Genomic DNA, 21168 nt, shown 5'->3' with positions numbered 1-21168 from the left:
CATCACCTGTCTGTCTGTCTGTCTGTCTGTCTGCAGTCACTCTGCCTCACAAACTGACCTGCTTCTGTTATTTATACTCTGTTTACAGATGGAAACCTCTTATCTCCTCGGCTGATGTCAGATGTTCAAATGGACGTCGGTCTCATGTTGTTGAGAACCGAAGCTGAACGTCAGTTTGTGTTCGACTGACTTACTTACTTAATGTGAAAGTTGCTCAATAAGCTGCAGAGTTTTAATCAGCAGCAGACTGAGAACACACACAGCTGCTGCTGCTCACACACACACACACACACACACACACAGTGGCATTATACAACACAAATATATTGCATACACACACATATGAATGATAATATATTTTATATCGTCAAAACAAAACATCAACACAATACAACTCTTAAAGAGGTTCAGTCTTACACATGTTGTGTTTACACCTAACTCCACTCCTGATAGGTCACTACAGATCCACACAACTCATTGCATTTTATTTTGGTAGAGAGTTGAAGAACTTCCTCTTTGTTACAGTTGGAGGTTTGTCTTGTGTTTTAAAATTATTTCATTTCATTTCTTCTCTTTTCACTGATTTATGACTGATGTATGTAAACAGTGTTTCTGTGTGAGTCTGCCCAGTGATGGACTGGTGAGCTGTACTGGTGAGCTGCACTGGTGACCTGTACTGGTGCACCGCTGTTGTTGTCCACTGTGAACTGGGATGCTGCAGCACCCTGTGACCCAGGATATGCTGGTGCAGATGATGAATGGAGGGGAATTATGAAATAGTCAAAATGTAATTCAATCTCATAATTTTGATTTACTGTGATTCCTAACATTTCATCTAATTTTTTTTCCAGCAGACTTGGTCTCTGCAGAGCGCCTGTAGTCCCAAAAGATTTGTGTGCAGCGGTCTTCCATAGTCTCTGCTTATTTATTTATCTATTTATTTATATTTATGTATTTGACAGGGACAACACTCACTGAGCAACAGAAAATAAAGATTTGTAAGTGAGCCAGTTAGTCCAGAAGGTGAATTTAATTTCCAAAAACATGTCTTATGAATTAATATGTATAATACATATTGAGCACATGACAGTCCTCAATCTCCAAACAATAATCCCACAGTATATCACGTGATACTTCACTGTTTTTCGTTTTACTTTTGCACAAACAATAAATAAATCTTCTCTGATGTCAGTTTGTTTTCCCATCTTTCCCCTCCGCCCTGAACACCTCCTGGCGTTGATTGACAGCTGCAGGGTGTCTGGTTACAGCGGTGGGCGGGGCTTCGTGTTGCTCAATATGGCTGCGCCCTGCACGGATCAACAGGTCTGAAGGTAACCGACTTTTCTGAAGTTAAACTTCATTTGAAATGTTTCTTGTTTGGTTTTTTAAACTGTCTCTGCTTATTTTTGAGCACCGGAAGTTACCGAACAGCTGCAGACGGGAAAATAACATTGTCAGCTGCTCTGTTAGCTAACCTGCTAAACTCCAAAACACACAGCCGACTGACAGCCCAGCTGTTAGCATGTTAGCCTAGCAGCCTGCTGTTAGCTGCTGTAAAGTCAGAGTGCTGTGGTTTTATCGCGACAGCGCTGTGATAATGATGCTGACTGTTAGCTTCAATATGAACTGTCTGTAATTGTGATGTCACATTAATATTATTACATAACAGCAGTGACATCAGAGAGAGAGAGAGAGATTACGTAACACGCAGTCAGTACACACAGAATACTTCAACAGTCAGTATAAACTAACAGAGTACTTTCACTACTAAAGTACATGTAGTTATACCACAGAGTGCAGTACTGCAGTCAAACTCCATTCAAGTACAGAAGCAAAATATACAGAAAGTATCAAAGTACTGATTCAAGAATTTAGCCTGGAGGTGTCAGTCAACACCTGCTTCAAATAATATGAAGCAGCTTTACTGAGAGACGGACATGTTGGAGAGGACGGCTGCTGAGAGACAACCGTGTTCACACACACACGCACACACACACACATACATATACACATATACTAAAGAACTGTGTGTGCGTGTGTTCAGGTAATCATGGTGTCCAGGGAGCAGGTGAGTATCAGTGAGCTCCTGCTCTCATTGGACAGTTCAGAGCTGCAGGAGGCGGAGCAAGTCAGGTCAGCAGTCAACCAGCAGCTGAGTACAGGTGAGCATACCTGTCTCTACGGGTCTCAAACTACCCCTTACACCCTCCCTACCCACTTCCACTCCGTTCACGTCGTGGGTCTGCATCTCAAACCAACTACTGGGGAGTGGAAGTGGGATATAAAACCCCCGACAGGAAGTGTGGACCGAGCTGACTTACTGAGCACGTGCAACGTCATGTTGTGTTCGTTGTGGAAGACATAAAATATGAGACAGTTGATATTGTAACTGCATGTGCAGCCCTGTGCCCCCCAGAGACAGAAACTAACAGACAAGATGTTGTTTGTTGACTTTCATTGTCCTCTGGCCGTCTCATCCACCGAGGTCTTCAACAGTATTACCTTTGTCTTTACATTAAGGACAAACTGCTTTCATCACATTACAGTCAAATTACAGTAAAGCATGTTGGCTACATCTACACATTAATCTACTTAATCACCTACAACTAATTATTAGTCTACATGTAACCACGGTTATGAAAAGTGAAGTTTGTCCCGAAGCTCGTTGCTGTGTTTATACTCTCCAGCTTCATTCAGCTGCAGGTGTGACTTCACTCTGTGACGGAGGCGGGGGGCGTTTGAGGAAGACCCTACATGTGTCTACCTGTCTCACTTCCTGTCTCTACATGTGTCTACCTGTCTTTACATGTCTGTACCTGTCTCACTTCCTGTCTCTACATGTGTCTACCTGTCTCACTTCCTGTCTCTACATGTGTCTACCTGTCTCATTTCCTGTCTTTACATGTGTCTACCTGTCCTGTCTTTACATGTGTCTACCTGTCTCACTTCCTGTCTTTACATGTGTCTACCTGTCTCACTTCCTGTCTTTACATGTCTGTACCTGTCTCACTTCCTGTCTCTACATGTGTCTACCTGTCTCACTTCCTGTCTTTACATGTCTGTACCTGTCTCACTTCCTGTCTCTCTGCCTGTCTCTATCTGTCACATCCATATTGCAATGAATTGTGGGTAATTCTGCACCCCAAGCGTCTTCAGAGAGGCCATGGCCCCCTCGTGGACTTCAGTGTGACCTGTAGTTTCTCCTGTCAGACAGAGGAGGTGCTGTTCTCTCCTCCCTGGTGGAGTATTACCTGGACTCGTCCTCGTCTCAGGCGGTGCTCCTCCTGTCCTCCATCAGAGAGCCTCATCACAAGGTCTGTTAATATAGAACCAGTGTGTTTATTGTTATTAAATGTATTATTATTCAACAGTAAACATTATTAAACATTAAACACCCGTTTGTCAGCCCCTGTTGGAGAAGCTGAATGAGTCTCTGAGCAGACCTGGGACCAGACTGGCTGGTCTCACCCTGCTGGGTCACCTGATCCGGAAACAGCCTCCGTGGGTTCATCACATCAGTCGCTCGGCTCTGCTGCCCTCCCTGCTGCGCTGCCTCAAGGTACTCATACTAATACTAATACTTCTGCTAATACACCAGTTCTATCAGCTCTAATAAAACTGTTTTGAGATCTGGGAACCTGTAAACCAGGGGACTGGTCCCCGTTTCAGGATGGAGTCACGATGTGAACACAGTCAAAAATACCATGATAGAATAAATACACTTTGATCACATCATACTGGATCTCTAAACGTGTATCTATATAATAATAATAATAATAATAATAATAAAGAGTAAAACAAACATGTTACATATAAACACACATTAATAATATTTAATGCGGTTATAAAATCCTTTCAATAAGGTGAAACACAGAGATGTCCTGTGTTCAGACGGCTCTCTCCAGCTGAGTTACTTCCTGTTTCCTCAGACAGACACTGACGTGGTGGTCCTGATCACCGGAGTCCTGGTCCTCATCACTCTGTTACCCATGATCCCTCAGGCCGGGAAACAACACATCTATGACTTCTTCGACGTGTTCGGACGCCTCGCATCCTGGAGCTACAAGAACCCTGGTAACACACACACACACACACGCACACACACTGGGTGGTTGCTGGGGTGTTCTCATTGGCCGGTTGTTGTCTCCTGCAGGTCATGTACCTAGGGTCCACCTGGTCCACCTCCATGCAGGTGTGTACTCTCTGTTCCACCGTCTGTATGGGATGTTCCCCTGCAACTTCATCTCCTACCTGAGACTGCACTACAGCATGAAGGAGAACCTAGACACCTTCCAGGAGGTCGTCAAGGTCAGTACAGACCTGTAGAGACCAGCAGAGACCAGGAAAAGTTCTGTTTATTTTTCTGACTTTTCTTCTTGGGAATTATTGGATATTTTCACGTCTTCTGGCCTTCAGGTGAAGTCGAGTCAAGTAGAACTGTATTTGTCCTCAGAGGGGCAAGTGGTGCAGCAGTAAAACAATCTGAGAAGGAAAAAACTCTGAACTGCAGAACTTTCCTGAGAATCATCAGGTTTCCTTCAGTCTCACAGTGATCCAGCGGTGGTGGTCTGTTGATCCAGGAGCTGCTCACAGCTGATTCAGATACTTTAATGGAGACAATGTGACTAAATGTGAACAAATATAGACTAAGCTCACAGCGAACTCACCGACTCCATGGAAGCACTATGCTTGTTTACATCCCCCAAAAGAATTATGGGATCTGTAGTTCCAAAACTTGAGTAAGGCAAAGATTAAGTGTCACAATATATTAACTTAAAAGTTAATGTGAATATCTGATATTTTCTATAAAATGTTTTGTTTTTAATATTTAGATTTGATTATGAATGTAAATTATGAGTTATTGATCAATGATGAACTGAGCAGCAGCATCATCACTGTTGTATTAGACCAGTTAACATGTCAGTGCAGTAACAGCTGCTGTACTGGTTTCCAGTGCTGCTGCCACACAGATCCACAGAAATAGCTGCTGTAAATACCAACTGCTCCATTTCTCAGACAACACGAGGTGAAGCTGAAATACACACCAGCAGATTCTACTGGAGACGCTAACAATTTAATCATCATACAGGTTCATGTTTTCTGTCGCTAAATACTACAATACCCATGAGTCTCGGCTGCTGTTGCTATGGAGAAGAATCCAAAATGTGACAGTTAACTGGTTTAAATGGCTGAATGCTTTCTCAACAGTGTAATCTTTAGCTCTGTGATTGGTTGTTTGTTAGTGAAATGCACCCTGGGAGTGGTAGTTGACTTGTGTCATTCCAGCCCTCTTTAGTTTTTGTTTTTTAAATTAAAGAAACTTTAAATGAACCCTATCAAACTCGCTGCTGAAAATCTGCAGAAACTTTCAAAATAGTCGAAATGTTGACAGAAGTTGAAGTGGCAGTCAAAACACAGTTACTGAAAGAGGGTGAATTAGCAGTTTAAATGAAGTCGAAGGGTCAATTTAAGTGTAGACGTCACTTGTAGTTAAATTGTTGAAAGTAGTTGAAGACTCGGCTGAAGTTGAAACACTGAAAGGAGTTGAAATGTAGGTGATGATGTTGAAGTGGAAATCCTGAAAGACATAAGTAGCACTTTAGATGTATAAACTGAAAAATTATGACGTGTAAGGACTGAAAGCAGTTGAAGGAAATGGTGTATGAATAGTGGAAGTTAGAAGAGCTGTAGAAGTTTTATATAGTTCATGTAAAGAGAGCTGAAAGAGTTTGAAGTGTAAGCTGAAGTCTCAGCATTGAAACACAAACTAGTCGTCTTTGACAAAATTTGCAGTTTATAATGAAAAATATTGAATTTGTGAGGTTTTTATTTTGTCTCCCTGTCTCTCTGTCTCTTGTCTGTCTGTCTGTCTGTCTGCCTCTCTCTTGTCTGTCTGTCTGTCTGTCTCTGTCTCTTGTCTGTCTGTCTCTCTCTCTCTCTCGTCTGTCTATCTGTCTCTGTCTCTTGTCTGTCTGTCTGTCTACCTCTCTCTTGTCTGTCTGTCTCTGTCTCTTGTCTGTCTGTCTCTCTCTCTCTCTCTCTCTTGTCTCTCTGTCTGTCTGTCTGTCTGTCTGCCTCTCTCTTGTCTGTCTGTCTGTCTGTCTCTGTCTCTTGTCTGTCTGTCTCTCTCTCTCTCTTGTCTGTCTGTCTGTCTCTCTCTTGTCTGTCTGTCTGTCTATCTGTCTCTGTCTCTTGTCTGTCTGTCTGCCTCTCTCTTGTCTGTCTCTGTCTCTTGTCTGTCTGTCTCTCTCTCTCTCTCTCTCTTGTCTCTCTGTCTGTCTCTCTCTTGCCTGTCTGTCTGTCTCTCAGCCGATGTTGGAACATGTCAGGGTTCACCCCGAGTTGGTCACAGGGACTCAGGACTATGAACTGGACCCGTCCAGGTGAGCCACACCCACAGAAACCAAACCTGAACCTGCTCCTGGGTTTAGTTTGACTTTTAGTTTAATTTGCACTTCAGCATTAAAACTGGTAGGAGAAGTGAAACACAAGTGACAACAGCTGAGGCTTTACAGAAATGTACATGAATTTTCAAAATAAAATACAGAACTAACAATGCTGTGACTTCCTGTCTGCCTCAGGTGGAGGTGTTATGAAGTCCATGACATCGTGATCGAGTGTTCCAGAGTGTCTCTGGATCCTCTGGAGTCTTCCTGTGAGGAGGACATTTACACCTTTCTGAGAGACCCTCACCCCTCCCTCTCCCCCTCCTCCTCACCCAGACCTCCCCCACTCTCCTCCCCCCTCCCTTACCTGAACCTCACCTCAGAGACCGTCAGCAGCTCAGGTCAGTAACACACCCACACACACACACACACACACACACACACTGATGAAGTGAAATGATCGGCTCCTCCGTTCATTCATTTATACTCAGTGAACTAAAACCCTTCATCCATGCAGAAAACCCATTAAACGCCTGTTAATATAGTAAAACTCATTCATTATTAATTATATTCATGGGGTCAAGTCTGTAACAAAGCCTCTGTTTCATTTTCAGCTGAATGATAAAAGTGTGACTTTCATGCTATTTGGCAAATTAAAGTAATTAAGGATTTTTAATGGCAATTTAAACAGATAATTAATGGATTCATTAATCGATAATAATTGACTTAAAATTAAGTCTTAAACAGCCAGTGTTTGGTTTGTCCGTTCTGGGCTACTGTAGAAACATGGCGGTGCAACATGACAGGCTCTGGACGGGACCTCTGTAGATATAAAGGGCTCATTCTAAGCTAATGAAAGGGCGTAGATTCTTATTTTCAGGTGATTAAACACTAACGAACACATACTTATGAGTATTATTTCTGCCAATAGACCCCCTGAAGCCGACACACTGGTCCTTTAAGGAACTACTACTAATCAGTGGAAAAGCTATGCGTTCAATTAAATGTTTCCATTAAGGTGAAAATGAAACAGTGTCTTCGTTGCTGGTTGAGTCGAACTGACACCTGATGAATAATTAATGAGTTCTACTAAATTAAAGGGTTGTCTGTGTTTGTTAAATGAAAAAAAAAACACCTTAGAATTCATTAAGGCCTTTTTAAAATGTCAATTCATGGATGTTTTATGTGCTAATTGACAGGAAGTTCAGTCTGTCCTCCGCTGTCTGGACGTCCGACTCTCAACAACTCTGACATACAGGTAAGAGTGAGTATTCCTTCCTTCCTTCCTTCCTTCCTTCCTTCCCTCATTCCTCTGCTGACATATTGTTTGTGTGCTCAGGCTGATGATGTCACATGGAGCCCCTCCTCACAGTGTGGTTTGTCGACGCCCCCTCCTGAAACTGCTGCTACAGGCTCCGCCCACCCACTGGGCAGGACCGCCTCCATCTCAGGTGAGACACTGTGAGACAGCAGTCTGTAAAAATATCAAATCCTGATTAATAACTCTCTGAAACCCGTCTGTCTGTCTGTCCGTTGATAAACTCCAGGTGTGAAATGTCCCTCATCAGCCACCGTCCCTGTGACACCAGGGACTGAAGAGAACCAAGATGGCAGTCTGACTCCTGACAACAACAACCAGGTGAGCTCAGGACTGCAGGTAGATGTTAAGCTCTGTTCTCTTCACTGGAAGGATTTTATTGTGAAGGAGTCTCCCTCTCGTCCTCACAGGTGAAGCCCGTCACAGAGCTGGAGGGGTCATACATTCAGCCAATCACAGAGAAGGAGGGAAGAGGTAGGAGTGATGTCATCAACAACAACAGTGAAGGTCAGTTGATCACCTGTGCAGGTGTATGTTTCATCCTCCCCACTTACGAGCTTCTTCTGGACCTTTCAGACATCTCGATGTTCTTTTCAGCAGATGGAGAATAGATAGTAAGTTTAGACTATTGAACAGATACTGATAATGTTCCTGTCTGTCTGTCTGTCTGTCTGTCTGTCTCCAGAGGTCAGTTCAGAGTCCCAGCAGCCTTCCTCCTCCTTGTCCTCTCAGCTCGTCCTCCTCACCTCCACCCCTGGCCGTGATGAGCCCTCGTCAGGTTCAACCGTCCCCCCTCCTCCCTGCTCCATCTCACTCTGCTTCACCCCCCCTCACCCCTCCACCACCACCGCCGCCATATCAGAGGAGGGCGGCTCCGCCCTGCTTGACCCCGCCCCTCCGTATGAAGCCCTGTTTGAGCTCGCTCTGCCCCGAATCACCACGCTGTTCATCGGGAAGAAGACACAGGTAAACTAAAGTGGACTAAACTGAATTTGACACAAGTGATCAGGTGAGGTGAAAGGGACAGGTGCATGCAGGTGTGTTTGTCAGCAGGTGGAGCTGCAGCAGTCACTCACAGCTGATGGAGGATTAAGGTCCTTTAAAACAGTTGAAAATATTGTTACATTATCGATTAATCTGCCAATTACTTTCTTAATAAAATGATCATTTGCTTTAGAAAATGTCCCATCGCAGTCGGTCTCAATGAGCCACCTCCTGGTTACATTTCTAATATTTTCTGGTTGCTCCTTCAAAAATACATTTGATTGATGAGTGTGTAATCTCAAGATAAAGTTCTGCTGACAATTTATAGACTTAACTAAGCATATAATCAATAAAATAGCTGATAGATTACGTGAAAGTAAAATAATTGTTCGTTTCAGCTCTAAACAATTGAACCTAACAGTAGATTAAAGTGAATCCAGGCTGCTGTGATCAGTCTCGGTGCTGTTGTGTCCTGTAGGAGGTGCTGGAGAGAGCCGCCAGGGGGGAAGAGAAGGGAGGAGGAGGAGGAGGAGGAGGAGGAGGAGAGGGGGAGGACAGGGGGGAGGAGCAGACCTCCATCTCTCCTCTGGAGGTTTTAGACCAGCTGATTGTCCACGGACACGACGCCCACGGACACCTCAGCAGGAGGTGAGACTATTACCTCGGAGATCATTAACAGGGAAACTGAACCGCAGTGGACCTGAAATGGAGCCCTGTGGGTCTCCGGCTGTGTCATCTCCTGATGTCCAGTTAAAAACGGTTTCCTTTCACTTATTAAGATTTCGTAAATGTAACTGTCGGTAATGAAGAACTTAAGTCTGAGTTTCTGGATTGTTGTGGAAATTTAACAGAAGATGTTGCTAACATTAGCATCCAGCTGAAGTTCAGCTGAGTCTTAAATCCTGATGAGTCCTGGGCAAAACTTGGACTGATGAAAGTCTGAGGCTGAGGCTCACAAGCTCAGTCTGTCTTAAATGGTTTTAGGATGTAGGTAACAACATGACACCACCCTCAGGACATACTTTACATGTTCTGCTCCTCTGTTGGAGGAATGATTCCTATAAAACCTGTTTTTCTATGACAAGTGAATCTGTTCCTGTGTGTCAGCCAGCATCCTGCTGAGATCAGCTGGTTGTTTCTAAGTATGAAGAACGTGTGTCCTCAGGTGAACGTCACCTGACAGAATCAGCCTCTCACAGCTTGAAGAGTGACAGACCATGTGTCTTTCCATTTTGGCTCCTCAGGGGGCGCTAGAGTGAGTTTAGACTGTTAAACCGTTAACAGATGAGAGAACAGTCTGAAGTGATCATCATATACTGTGTGTGTGTGTGTGTGTGTGTGTCAGGTTGTCAGCAGTGAATAAGTCGGTGGATCGGAGTCATTTTGGAGGTAAACAGCAGAGCATGAAAACCAAAGGTACCGGAATTAACTCTGAAAACACACCTCATTAACACGATTAACCTCATTAACATGATTCATTGATATTTCTTGATTGATTTATTAATGAGAATGAACGTGGAGGCTTTGAATCGTCGATTTAGCGATTCTCTGTTTGGAACCTGATTGTTACACATTTTATTCTTGTCTTCTCTTTGCGGCTGCATGACTTTGATCTTTGACTGTTTTTTCTCACCAATTAAATTCAAAGGTTGCTATTTTAAACCTGGGCCCTATTTTTACAATTTCTAAATAAGAACTGAAGGTAGGCCTCGTGGTCCTTGTGGGCAGCTGCGCCTGTCAAAGTATGTCCAGTAAAAGTGTTTTCTGCCAGTGAGGCTCACACTGTTGCTCTAAGTCTCGCTCTAAATCTCACAAGAGGTGAGTTGTTGCAGGAAGACGACGGTGAAAACGTGAGTCTGTGTCTGTCGGGATCCTCTCCATCATGCTGTCAGACTCAGTCGGACGTACTTTGACGGTCCCAGCTGCCCCGCGCCATAACACAACTTTGCTCTTATCTCACCAGTTCATTGTTAGAGTTGATACGTTTAGTGAGTGTGTTAATAGCTCTGCTTTCTGTGTGTCATGCTGAGTGTGAGCAGCATCAGACCATGCAGCTGCTCCCAGCTTCCTAATGGACCTGTGGTTCAGTTTGGACCCTGATGGACCTGCACAGCTAAACACAAACGCGTCTGTTAAATCAGCATGTACATGAATGGAAGTGAGATTGGCCTAACTGGTAGACCACTACTGACCAGACTAACTGGACTAACTGGACTCATCTGACCTGCTCATTCCTCCATCATCGTGTTTTTGTTTTTCCTGGTTTTTAGCCAAAAACTAGTTACAGACTGAAATGTGTCCACAGCTATTAAAGGGATTGTTCATGTTCCCTTCAGGATACACTCTCTTGACTTTTCATGTAGCGCCACCCAGAGGGTCATTCTTGGTGGTCAGATGAGATGAGGAGCTTTCAGCTCTTAGTTTCCTCTGATACAGAATGAAATAAAATACCTGCAATGGGGGAAAAAACCTTTAAAACCAGAAGTTTTATTTAAGTAAATTCAACACAACTGCTTCAGACTTCAGCACTCTGAACATCAACTTCAGAGAGGAAAACATACATGCTGATAGACCACAGGTGTAACAGGTACTGTGTGTGTGTGTGTGTGTGTGTGTGTGTGTGTGTGTGTGTGTGTGTGTGTGTGTGTGTGTGTGTGTGTGTGTCAGGCCCCGCCCAGGGGGAGGAGCTTCAGTCTCTGAGGAGTCAGTTGTTGCTGGTCCACAGTCAGCTGCAGTACGAACGTTTCAAACGTCAACAACACGCCATCAGAAACCGCCGTCTGCTGCGGAGAGTCATCAGCGCCACCGCACTGGAGGAGCACGGCGTCGCCATGGTAACACGACATGGAAACATGTCGAAAAACAGCTGATTTGTGAATTTGAAAGTTTCATTGTTTGTCTGTTATTTCATCTCGTTCATTTCTTCCTTCCTTTTTTCTTTCTGTCAGACTTTTACAGTCTGCTGTTGTTCAGAGTCGTGTTATAATGGACGTGTGTGTGTGTGTGTGTGTGTGTGTGTGTGTGTGTGTGTGTGTGTGTGTGTGTGTGTGTGTGTGTGTGTGTGTGTGTGTTACAGAAGGGCCAGCTGAGCGTTCAGGATGAAGAGATTCGCTCTCTGAAGTTGAGCCTGAAGGAAGAACAGAGACGATACACACAACTGCAGCAGGACACACACACACACACCAACCAGCTGCACACACACATCCAACAACTGCTGCTGCAACAACAAGACGAGCAGAGAGACAACCAGAGACTGCAGGTATAAATACACACGAATACACACACACACACAGCAGAGAGACAACCAGAGACTGCAGGTATAAATACACACACACACACACACACAGCAGAGAGACAACCAGAGACTGCAGGTATAAATACACACGAATACACACACACACAGCAGAGAGACAACCAGAGACTGCAGGTATAAATACACACGAATACACACACACACAGCAGAGAGACAACCAGAGACTGCAGGTATAAATACACACGAATACACACACACACACAGCAGAGAGACAACCAGAGACTGCAGGTATAAATACACACGAATACACACACACACAGCAGAGAGACAACCAGAGACTGCAGGTATAAATACACACAAATACACACACACACAGCAGAGAGACAACCAGAGACTGCAGGTATAAATACACACGAATACACACACACACAGCAGAGAGACAACCAGAGACTGCAGGTATAAATACACACGAATACACACACACACACAGCAGAGAGACAACCAGAGACTGCAGGTATAAATACACACGAATACACACACACACAGCAGAGAGACAACCAGAGACTGCAGGTATAAATACACACGAATACACACACACACACACAGCAGAGAGACAACCAGAGACTGCAGGTATAAATACACACGAGTACACACACACACACAGCAGAGAGACAACCAGAGACTGCAGGTATAAATACACACGAATACACACACACACACAGCAGAGAGACAACCAGAGACTGCAGGTATAAATACACACGAATACACACACACACACACAGCAGAGAGACAACCAGAGACTGCAGGTATAAATACACACGAATACACACACACACACACACAGCAGAGAGACAACCAGAGACTGCAGGTATAAATACACACGAATACACACACACACAGCAGAGAGACAACCAGAGACTGCAGGTATAAATACACACGAATACACACACACACACACACAGCAGAGAGACAACCAGAGACTGCAGGTATAAATACACACGAATACACACACACACACACACACAGCAGAGAGACAACCAGAGACTGCAGGTATAAATACACACGAATACACACACACACAGCAGAGAGACAACCAGAGACTGCAGGTATAAATACACACGAATACACACACACACACAGCAGAGAGACAACCAGAGACTGCAGGTATAAATACACACGAATACACACACACACACAGCAGAGAGACAACCAGAGACTGCAGGTATAAATACACACACACACACACACACAGCAGAGAGACAACCAGAGACTGCAGGTATAAATACACACGAATACACACTCACACAGCAGAGAGACAACCAGAGACTGCAGGTATAAATACACACGAATACACACACACACACACACACAGCAGAGAGACAACCAGAGACTGCAGGTATAAATACACACGAATACACACACACACACAGCAGAGAGACAACCAGAGACTGCAGGTATAAATACACACAAATACACACACACACACACAGCGGAGAGACAACCAGAGACTGCAGGTATAAATACACACGAATACACACAGCAGAGAGACAACCAGAGACTGCAGGTATAAATACACACACACACACACACACAGCAGAGAGACAACCAGAGACTGCAGGTATAAATACACACGAATACACACACACACACACACACACAGCAGAGAGACAACCAGAGACTGCAGGTATAAATACACACAAATACACACATACAGCAGAGAGACAACCAGAGACTGCAGGTATAAATACACACGAATACACACGAATACACACACACACACACAGCAGAGAGACAACCAGAGACTGCAGGTATAAATACACACTTAATACACACACACACACACAGCAGAGAGACAACCAGAGACTGCAGGTATAAATACACACAGTTTGCTGTCCTGTGCTGTGATTGGTTGTTTTAAAAACCACCTGTGCTGTGATTGGCTGCTTGAGAACTACCTGTGCTGTGATTGGTGGTTTCAGAGCGAGCTTCAGGAGTGTCAGAGCAAGTTGAGAGATCTGGAGGCGGAGCTTCAGAAAACCAATAACAAGGCTTACAATGCAGAACACCAGCTGACCCAGCTGTCACTCAAGGTGAGGAGAGCTCCTATTGGCTGATGTAATTATTGAATGTTCTTTGTTACCATGAATATAAATACATCAGTGGTGGTTTTATTAGAAAAGCAGTGACGCCTTTAAACTGCAGAGAAGCTAAAACTCTGCATCAACTGGATTCTTATGGCCCTTTCAGACACAACGCGGTTTGAGCTGCTGGGTTCAGCGTTGCTCGCCGGGCTCCGCTCCCACGCGCCAGTCGTTGTAGTGAAAAGCCGCCGTGGCGCGGTGCAAGCCATAATGAGTTTCAGAGCACAGTGGTGCCGTTGTCACGTTCTGTCTGAGAGGACCTTTATTATTTCACTGAGATAAAATAAGAACCTTAACAGTTCACTCATCTGGAACCACAGACCTGTTGGTCCCAAAGTCTGTGTCAACAGCAGCCTGAGACACAGCTGCTGTAGTATTGTAATAAATGCTGATGATGTTTTAGTATTTTATATATTAAGTGATATATATAGTGTGTGTGTTTGTGTGTGTTTCCAGCTGTGCAGCAGTGAGCAGCTGCAGCAGCAGATCTTCCTGTTGAACCAGCAGCTCGTCCTGCTGAGAGAAACAAACAGAGGTCTGACAGAACAGCTGGAGGGAGGAGAGACACACCACTGCACTGTGAGGACGCACACATCTACACACATACACCTCCAGGTGCACTTTGGGGACGCATGTTTAAATACCCCTCTTCGGGGATACGTCTCTCTAAGTGGTTTAGAAGGACGCTGCCACCATCAACAGATTACAGATAAATTTGAGATGAATGAGATGTAACGTGATTCATTTTGTGATCTGACTGACGGGTCATACATGTGGTGTTCAAGGATCACCATGTTCCACTGAGCTGTCAATGTGTTCCGGTGACTGAAGCTGTATGTATAAATATGATATTATTATAGTGTCAGTGTCGATAATCTCTATAAACAGATACACAGAATCTGTAGGCAAGGGGCAAGATTTTGGTGTCGGAAGCGTTCTGGTTTCCATTTACTGTACTGACCAATGACTAATGTACTGACCAATCACGGGGCGGAACCCATTGGCTATTGTCTGATGATGATTGAGTCTCGGATCAGCTTTTTATTAGTTTATAAGTTTTCTGCATTCAAATCGCTGTCAGACGGTAGCCGATGGGTTCCCAGATTGCAGTGCTGTTTCTATGTGTGTGTTGTTCAGGAGGCGTCCATGCTGCAGTGCAGTGTGGGTAAGGAGTACCAGCGGCTGAAGGACAGTGACGTCCAGCAGAGACAGAAGCTGGAGGCAGCCAATCACAGGATAGCAGAGCTGGAGAACCAGTTGGCCAAGAAAGACCAGCTGATCCTGGATCAGAAGAAACTTCTGGAGGACACGAAGGCCCAGAGCAGGTCAGAGTCTGTTTGCTTCGACATTCGTTGTGATGTGTCTCACCGGACGTGTCCTACAGACAGAAGCAGTCAGGATGTGCTGATCAGTGCTTTCATCCTGATGAGGTTCTGCTTGTTCAAGGAGCCACAGGTTCACATACGGCAAGTCAGTAAGGTGTAAACAGGAAGCTCCTGAATCATCAGAATCAGAAATACTTAATTGATCCTGGGGGGGAAATTATACAGTACCGGTGCTCCCATTCAAGAGTAGAAAGCAGCATAAATTTAGAAATAAGAGTATGTACAAAAATAAGATATAAAAAATACACACATTTACAATATTAAAGTGAAAAATATATACAATAACAATATATATATGTATATGTGTGTGTGTGTGTGTGTGTGTGTGTATATATGTATGTATATATGTATATATATGTGTGTATATATATATGTATATGTGTGTATATATGTATATACAGTGCTTAACAAATTTATGAGACCACCATCCAGTGTAAGGTGTTTGCCACCGCTGCACTAAGTTAACAGTATTGCTGATTACCAAAATATTTTTTTATGTTTCTGTAATGGTTAATCCACCAGTATGTGCAAGCTGTTTAATCAAAATGATATCTTTAATGCTAAAATATAATTATTGTTGTTATCCATGAATTTTCAAATTTACTGTTTTACAAAAAAGCAGAAAAAAATAGTAAAGCACATAATTATTTTTTGATTGAGATGCCAAATCACAGTTATTTACTTTTCCTGAGCAGAAAAATTTGTTTTAGTGGTTGTATGTTATTCTTGATTAATTTCTGACTTCTCAGAGAATTCCAGTGTGCTGGCTCAAATTTGGGTATAAAAACGTGACTTCAGTTTGAAATTCCTCACTCCTGTTCAAAATGGTGAAGCGTAGGGAACTCACCGAGAAAGAAAGAGTCCGAATTAAAGCACTTCATGATGCTGGATGGTCTGAGGCAAATAGGGCAAGACATAAAGTGTTCTCACAGTGTGGTCAAGTATGCCTTGGACTTGATTGCAGAGACTGGTACTTACAAACTGCGTCATGGAAGAGGCCGAAAACGAAAGCTAACTGAAGCAGATGTCAGGCACTTCAAGATTTTAAGTACTAGAGACAGAAGGAAGACCACTGCTGATCTTCAGGTAGAGATTAATGCTTCTAGATCAGAATCTGAGAAAGTCTCCAGAATGACCATAAGCAGACGACTGAAGGAACAAGGCTCAAAGGGAAGAATAGCTGCTAAGAAGCCATTATTGAGGCCTGCAAACATCCAAAAAAGCCTAAAATTTGCCAGGGAGCACAAAAACTGGACTGTAGATGACTGGAAGAAGGTACTCTGGACGGACGAGTCCAAGTTTGAACTCTTCGGTCAGCATCGTCGTGTTTATGTCAGCAGAAAAGCTGGAGAACGTTTTGATGCTAGATGCATTGCACCCACAGTGAAACACGGTGGAGATTCCATTATGGTATGAGGTTCCATTTGTGGAAACGGCATGGGCAAATTAGTTAAAATCGACTGTATCATGAACAAGAAGGTCTACCACAACATCTCGGAGCATCCTGGAATCCCTTCTGGATTGAACCTGATTGGTCGTGGGTTCATATACCAAGAAGACAATGACCCCAAGCATACTGCAAAGCTGTGCAGAGACTACTTGACCAAGAAAAAGGAATCTGGAGTACTGGAACTGATGACTGGCCAAGTCAAAGTCCAGACTTGAATCCTATTGAACAGATCTGGGATTTATTGAATTCAAAAATAGATGGCACAAACGTTTCATCCAAAGCAAGTCTCTGGGAACAGCTAGAAACTATTTGGAACTCAATAACAAAAGAGACTGTCGAAAAGTACATAAAAACAATGCCAGCAAGAATGCAAGCTGTTATCAGGCCAAAGGAGGTCATACAAAATATTAAGATTTTTGGTTAATATATGTGAATAAGGACTATTTAGTTGTTCCAGTTTGTTATTTGCCTAATAAATAACAATACCATTTTTAGTTTGAAACAAATTTTTGACAGATTTCTAAAATATGTGTGTTTTCTCGTTTTTATGACAGGTGGTCTAATAAATTTGTTGAGCACTGTATATGTATATATATACACATATATATGTATATATACATACAGTATATATGTGTATATATGTATATACGTATATACACATATATACATATACACATATATACATGTATACATGTATACATGTATATATGTGCCTACATATATCAGGGAGGAGTTGAACAGTCTGATGGCCTCAGGCAGGAATGATTTCCTGTGTCGCTCTGTTGTGCATTTGGGAGGAATGAGTCTCCCACTGAAGGTGTCCGACCAGTACGTCATGGAGAGGATGTGAGACATTGTCCAAGATGCCCCGCAGCTTGGACAGCATCCTCCTCTCTGACACCACCGTCAGAGAGTCCAGCTCCACCCCCACAACGTCACTGGCCTTGCGAATCAGTTTGTTGAGTGTGTTGGAGTCCGCCACCCTCAGCCTGAGAGTGTTCGAGTCTACATTCTGCCATCTAGTGGTCAAATGTTTCTTATGACAGGGATGAAAGCAGTAATGAGAGCTATGTTAAGTTATGTTTGAGAATGAGCATCACATGGACACCATGGTCTTCGACACGTGTAAACATCTCCAACAGCCGGCCTTCAGGCCCTCTGTAGGACCACAACCTTTAACACAAGAAAAGCCCATCATCTGTAGTCGGTGTGTGCTTACATATCAAAACATCCAAACCTGAGCCGAGCCTTAAGCTTCACGCCAGAAACACCAGGTTTTATATGGACTGTAATATCAAAAACACCTGAGTGTGCCTGTTTGTGTCTTACTGAGTGCGTTTACATGCACATGAGTGTCTTGGTTTTGAGTTGTGCATGTAAACATCATATCCTGGTTTCAGAAACCTGGATAAGACCATATCCCGGTTTTGAGATACCTGGATATGCTACCTGGAGTACTCAGTTAGAGACCAGGATACTGTACCAGGTTTGTCAGGTAAACACGCTCACTGATGCAGGTGTGTTGTTTGTGTGTCAGAGCTGAGCTGTCGGCCTGCGAGAGTCGCTGCGTCGCTCTGGGGAGAGTCACCCAGACTCTACAGACTGAGATGCTTCACCTGTACAGCCAGATCCACTTGGACACACACACCGACACACACGCACACAGTCGGCCTCAGGACGTCTGCAACAGGTAAACCGGTCCGAGTGATGTCACAGGTGTTTAAACCAATCACAACAGAAGATACAACTGATGATGTCAATGCTGCAATCATTTGATGTAATTTCTCTCGCCCTCAGGCCCAACGGGGGCAGCGCTGCCTTACCAGCTCCTCAGGGCCACAAGACCCACCTGTCCTCTTCTTCTTCTGTTGGTATAATAAATGGAGGTGTGGAGGCCCTCTCCACCTCCCCCCTGCACCTCCCCTCCTGCTCCTCCTCCCCCCTCTCCCTCTCTCCTATCGACTCCCCGCTGGCCGTCGGCTCCTTCCTGGAGCAGCGTGCACGGCAGGTGTTCAGACCAACCAATCACAGCCAGGAGGAGGAGGAGCAACAGCAGGGGGAGGTGCAGGAGGAGGAAGAGGAGGATGAGGATGAGGAGACCCAGCCAGAGAGCCCCCCTCTGGGTCAGGAGGCAGAGGAGGCCATCCTTCTCACAGGGAGTCCTCAGATGGATCCCCCAAGCCAGTCTTCAGCTCACAGCCTCCCCGTATCTGGACCTCCAGCGCCCCCTGCAGACCTGACCCTTGCTGTCCGACAGAGGAGGCACGAACTGAGCATCATGGACTACGACGAGACACTGCCAGAGTACTGACGGAGGGCTGGAGAGATGGATGGAAGGAGGGAGGGATAGAAAGAGGTTGAGTCAGATGGAGGTGGAGATAGAGAGATCACTGCAGTCCAGGTGTTAGCACGCTACCGCTAACTGGCTAGCCACGCTAACAGTCCACAATCACTATCTGGTCCTTCTCTTTACTACATCAGGACCTTCAGGCGCCCTTAATAAGAAAAACAATAAACTATATACAGCAGCATCTTTCTAAAATGGAGTGAACAGAATATGTTGCAGAGTACAAGAAAGTAATTGAATAAAAGACAAAACTCCACTTGCGCAGCTCACAACCAGAAACTAAAAACCGAATCGAGTGTCACGGTGGAATTAATTTGTGGTTCTAGAAGCTTGATGATATAGTGACTAGCCCAGTTAGCTATTGTGGCAGTAAGCAAGCTAGCTAGCTTGATGGTCAAGTGGTGAATAAGTTGACAGTTTATTTGAGAGACTCAATAGCAGTTAGAGTATATAATGATTCAACACAACTAAGATTCCTTCCTCCATTTTCAACACGGCACATTTCCAAGAATGAAAATTAGCCAGCTCAGCTAACTAATATTTAGCTAAGATTTTCTTAAACTGTTTTACCTGATCTATTAGCTCTGCTGTGCTGCAACAGAAATGAGTTCTCAACTGCGACTGAAGGTCCCAAGTTTACGTGATGAGTTTGATAGTTGGGTTTATGTCTGTTGAGTTTTTAAAGCCAAAAATAAGGGAAGAAAAACATCCACACGAACTTTCATGGGAATTCAGTTTTTCAGTGATGATGAATTTACAAAGAAGCTAACTGCTGATCATGCAGTATGAGCTATAACTTGAACCTGCCTTACTGTCGCCCTGCAGCCAGCCACACATCACATGGTGCTACGGCAGCATCAAGACACTAAATGACATCTGACTTTTGCAATAAACCTTCTTCGGGTATTTGATAGATACGCTGATAAATAACTCTGCTGTTGTGATTATTCCCAATTAATGTTTTTGTCCACTAGGGGCAGCAGAATAAGCTGTACAACACAATATCTGACAAGTAGTTGATGCTAACATGTTAGCAAACTGCTGCCTACTTCCACATCCAGAAGACACAGAGCAACATAATCTTCCCATTAGCACTGTCAGTAATTAGTTGTGGGGCTCCTCAGGTTTTTTTTTTTATATTTTCAATATATAGACATGCCAACATGCCCATTTATTTGATCATCAACCATCAGGCCTCTCTTTTCCAGACTGGAGCAATGTCTGATGCTTAAACCCCACATGCAGACATTCAGATCTCACATATCTCCTTCCGTATATACACCAAGTTCGGGGTGGTCATATAAAAGCCTCAATGGCGGGAAAATAAGCCAGTAAAACATGTTCTTCTCCTGTAATCAGAATCAGAGCTTCAACATACTGATGTATTTAACAGATCAGGAAGCTCAGCGACTAAACTACCAACCTGCAACCTGTAAACCAGAATCCACCAGTCTGTGGTGAGACATCAGGGCGACCGCTGCAGTAATCAGCCTTAATCTTGGTATGATTGAATGATTAGCATGCATGTAAACTGACTCAGGATCCCAGAGTCAGATGAGAAAATAGCCAAAAACTGACGAGGATCAGTTTCAGTTCAGGATGTAAACTACAGTTTACAGTGATAACAGACGGACCAAAGACTTCCTCTTGTCCGCTGTAGGACTGAATCCAGCTGACTAAACCAGAATCAGTCTTTAATGATCTCATCTGGGTGATTTGCTTTTCTTTCAACTCAACATGGCAACTTGTCCTCAGCAGTGTTGCTCTGTTTGCTTCAGAGATCTGCTGTCAGGAAACATCGAAATCAGTTGTGTTGTTAAACTGTGAACACTAGAAATAAAGACTTCTAAAATCTCTGGAGGTCTGTCTGATGTTTGTTGGATTATATATATACATATATACAG

The 21168-nt window shown here is 43.9% G+C and overlaps 1 protein-coding gene across 1 annotated transcript; it reads left to right on the top strand.

The window, feature by feature from the left end:
- The first annotated feature begins 1296 nt into the window (after positions 1-1296).
- tsc1a (TSC complex subunit 1a) lies at positions 1297-21118 on the top strand. The gene is made up of 22 exons (XM_070903738.1): positions 1297-1323; positions 2045-2162; positions 3211-3314; positions 3407-3559; positions 3930-4074; positions 4154-4308; positions 6310-6383; positions 6582-6787; positions 7586-7644; positions 7726-7837; positions 7934-8025; positions 8121-8189; positions 8413-8670; positions 9167-9336; positions 10034-10104; positions 11356-11522; positions 11765-11947; positions 13921-14031; positions 14539-14661; positions 15220-15407; positions 18455-18607; positions 18715-21118. Exons 1-22 carry the CDS (start codon positions 1297-1299, stop codon positions 19226-19228), a joined length of 3252 nt encoding a protein of 1083 aa, XP_070759839.1. The 3' UTR covers positions 19229-21118.
- Positions 21119-21168: the final 50 nt, after the last annotated feature.

This window comes from Enoplosus armatus, chromosome 4 (assembly GCF_043641665.1).
Source record: "Enoplosus armatus isolate fEnoArm2 chromosome 4, fEnoArm2.hap1, whole genome shotgun sequence".
Classification (NCBI taxonomy): domain Eukaryota; kingdom Metazoa; phylum Chordata; class Actinopteri; order Centrarchiformes; family Enoplosidae; genus Enoplosus; species Enoplosus armatus.
This window is presented reverse-complemented; position numbering and strand designations above follow the sequence as displayed.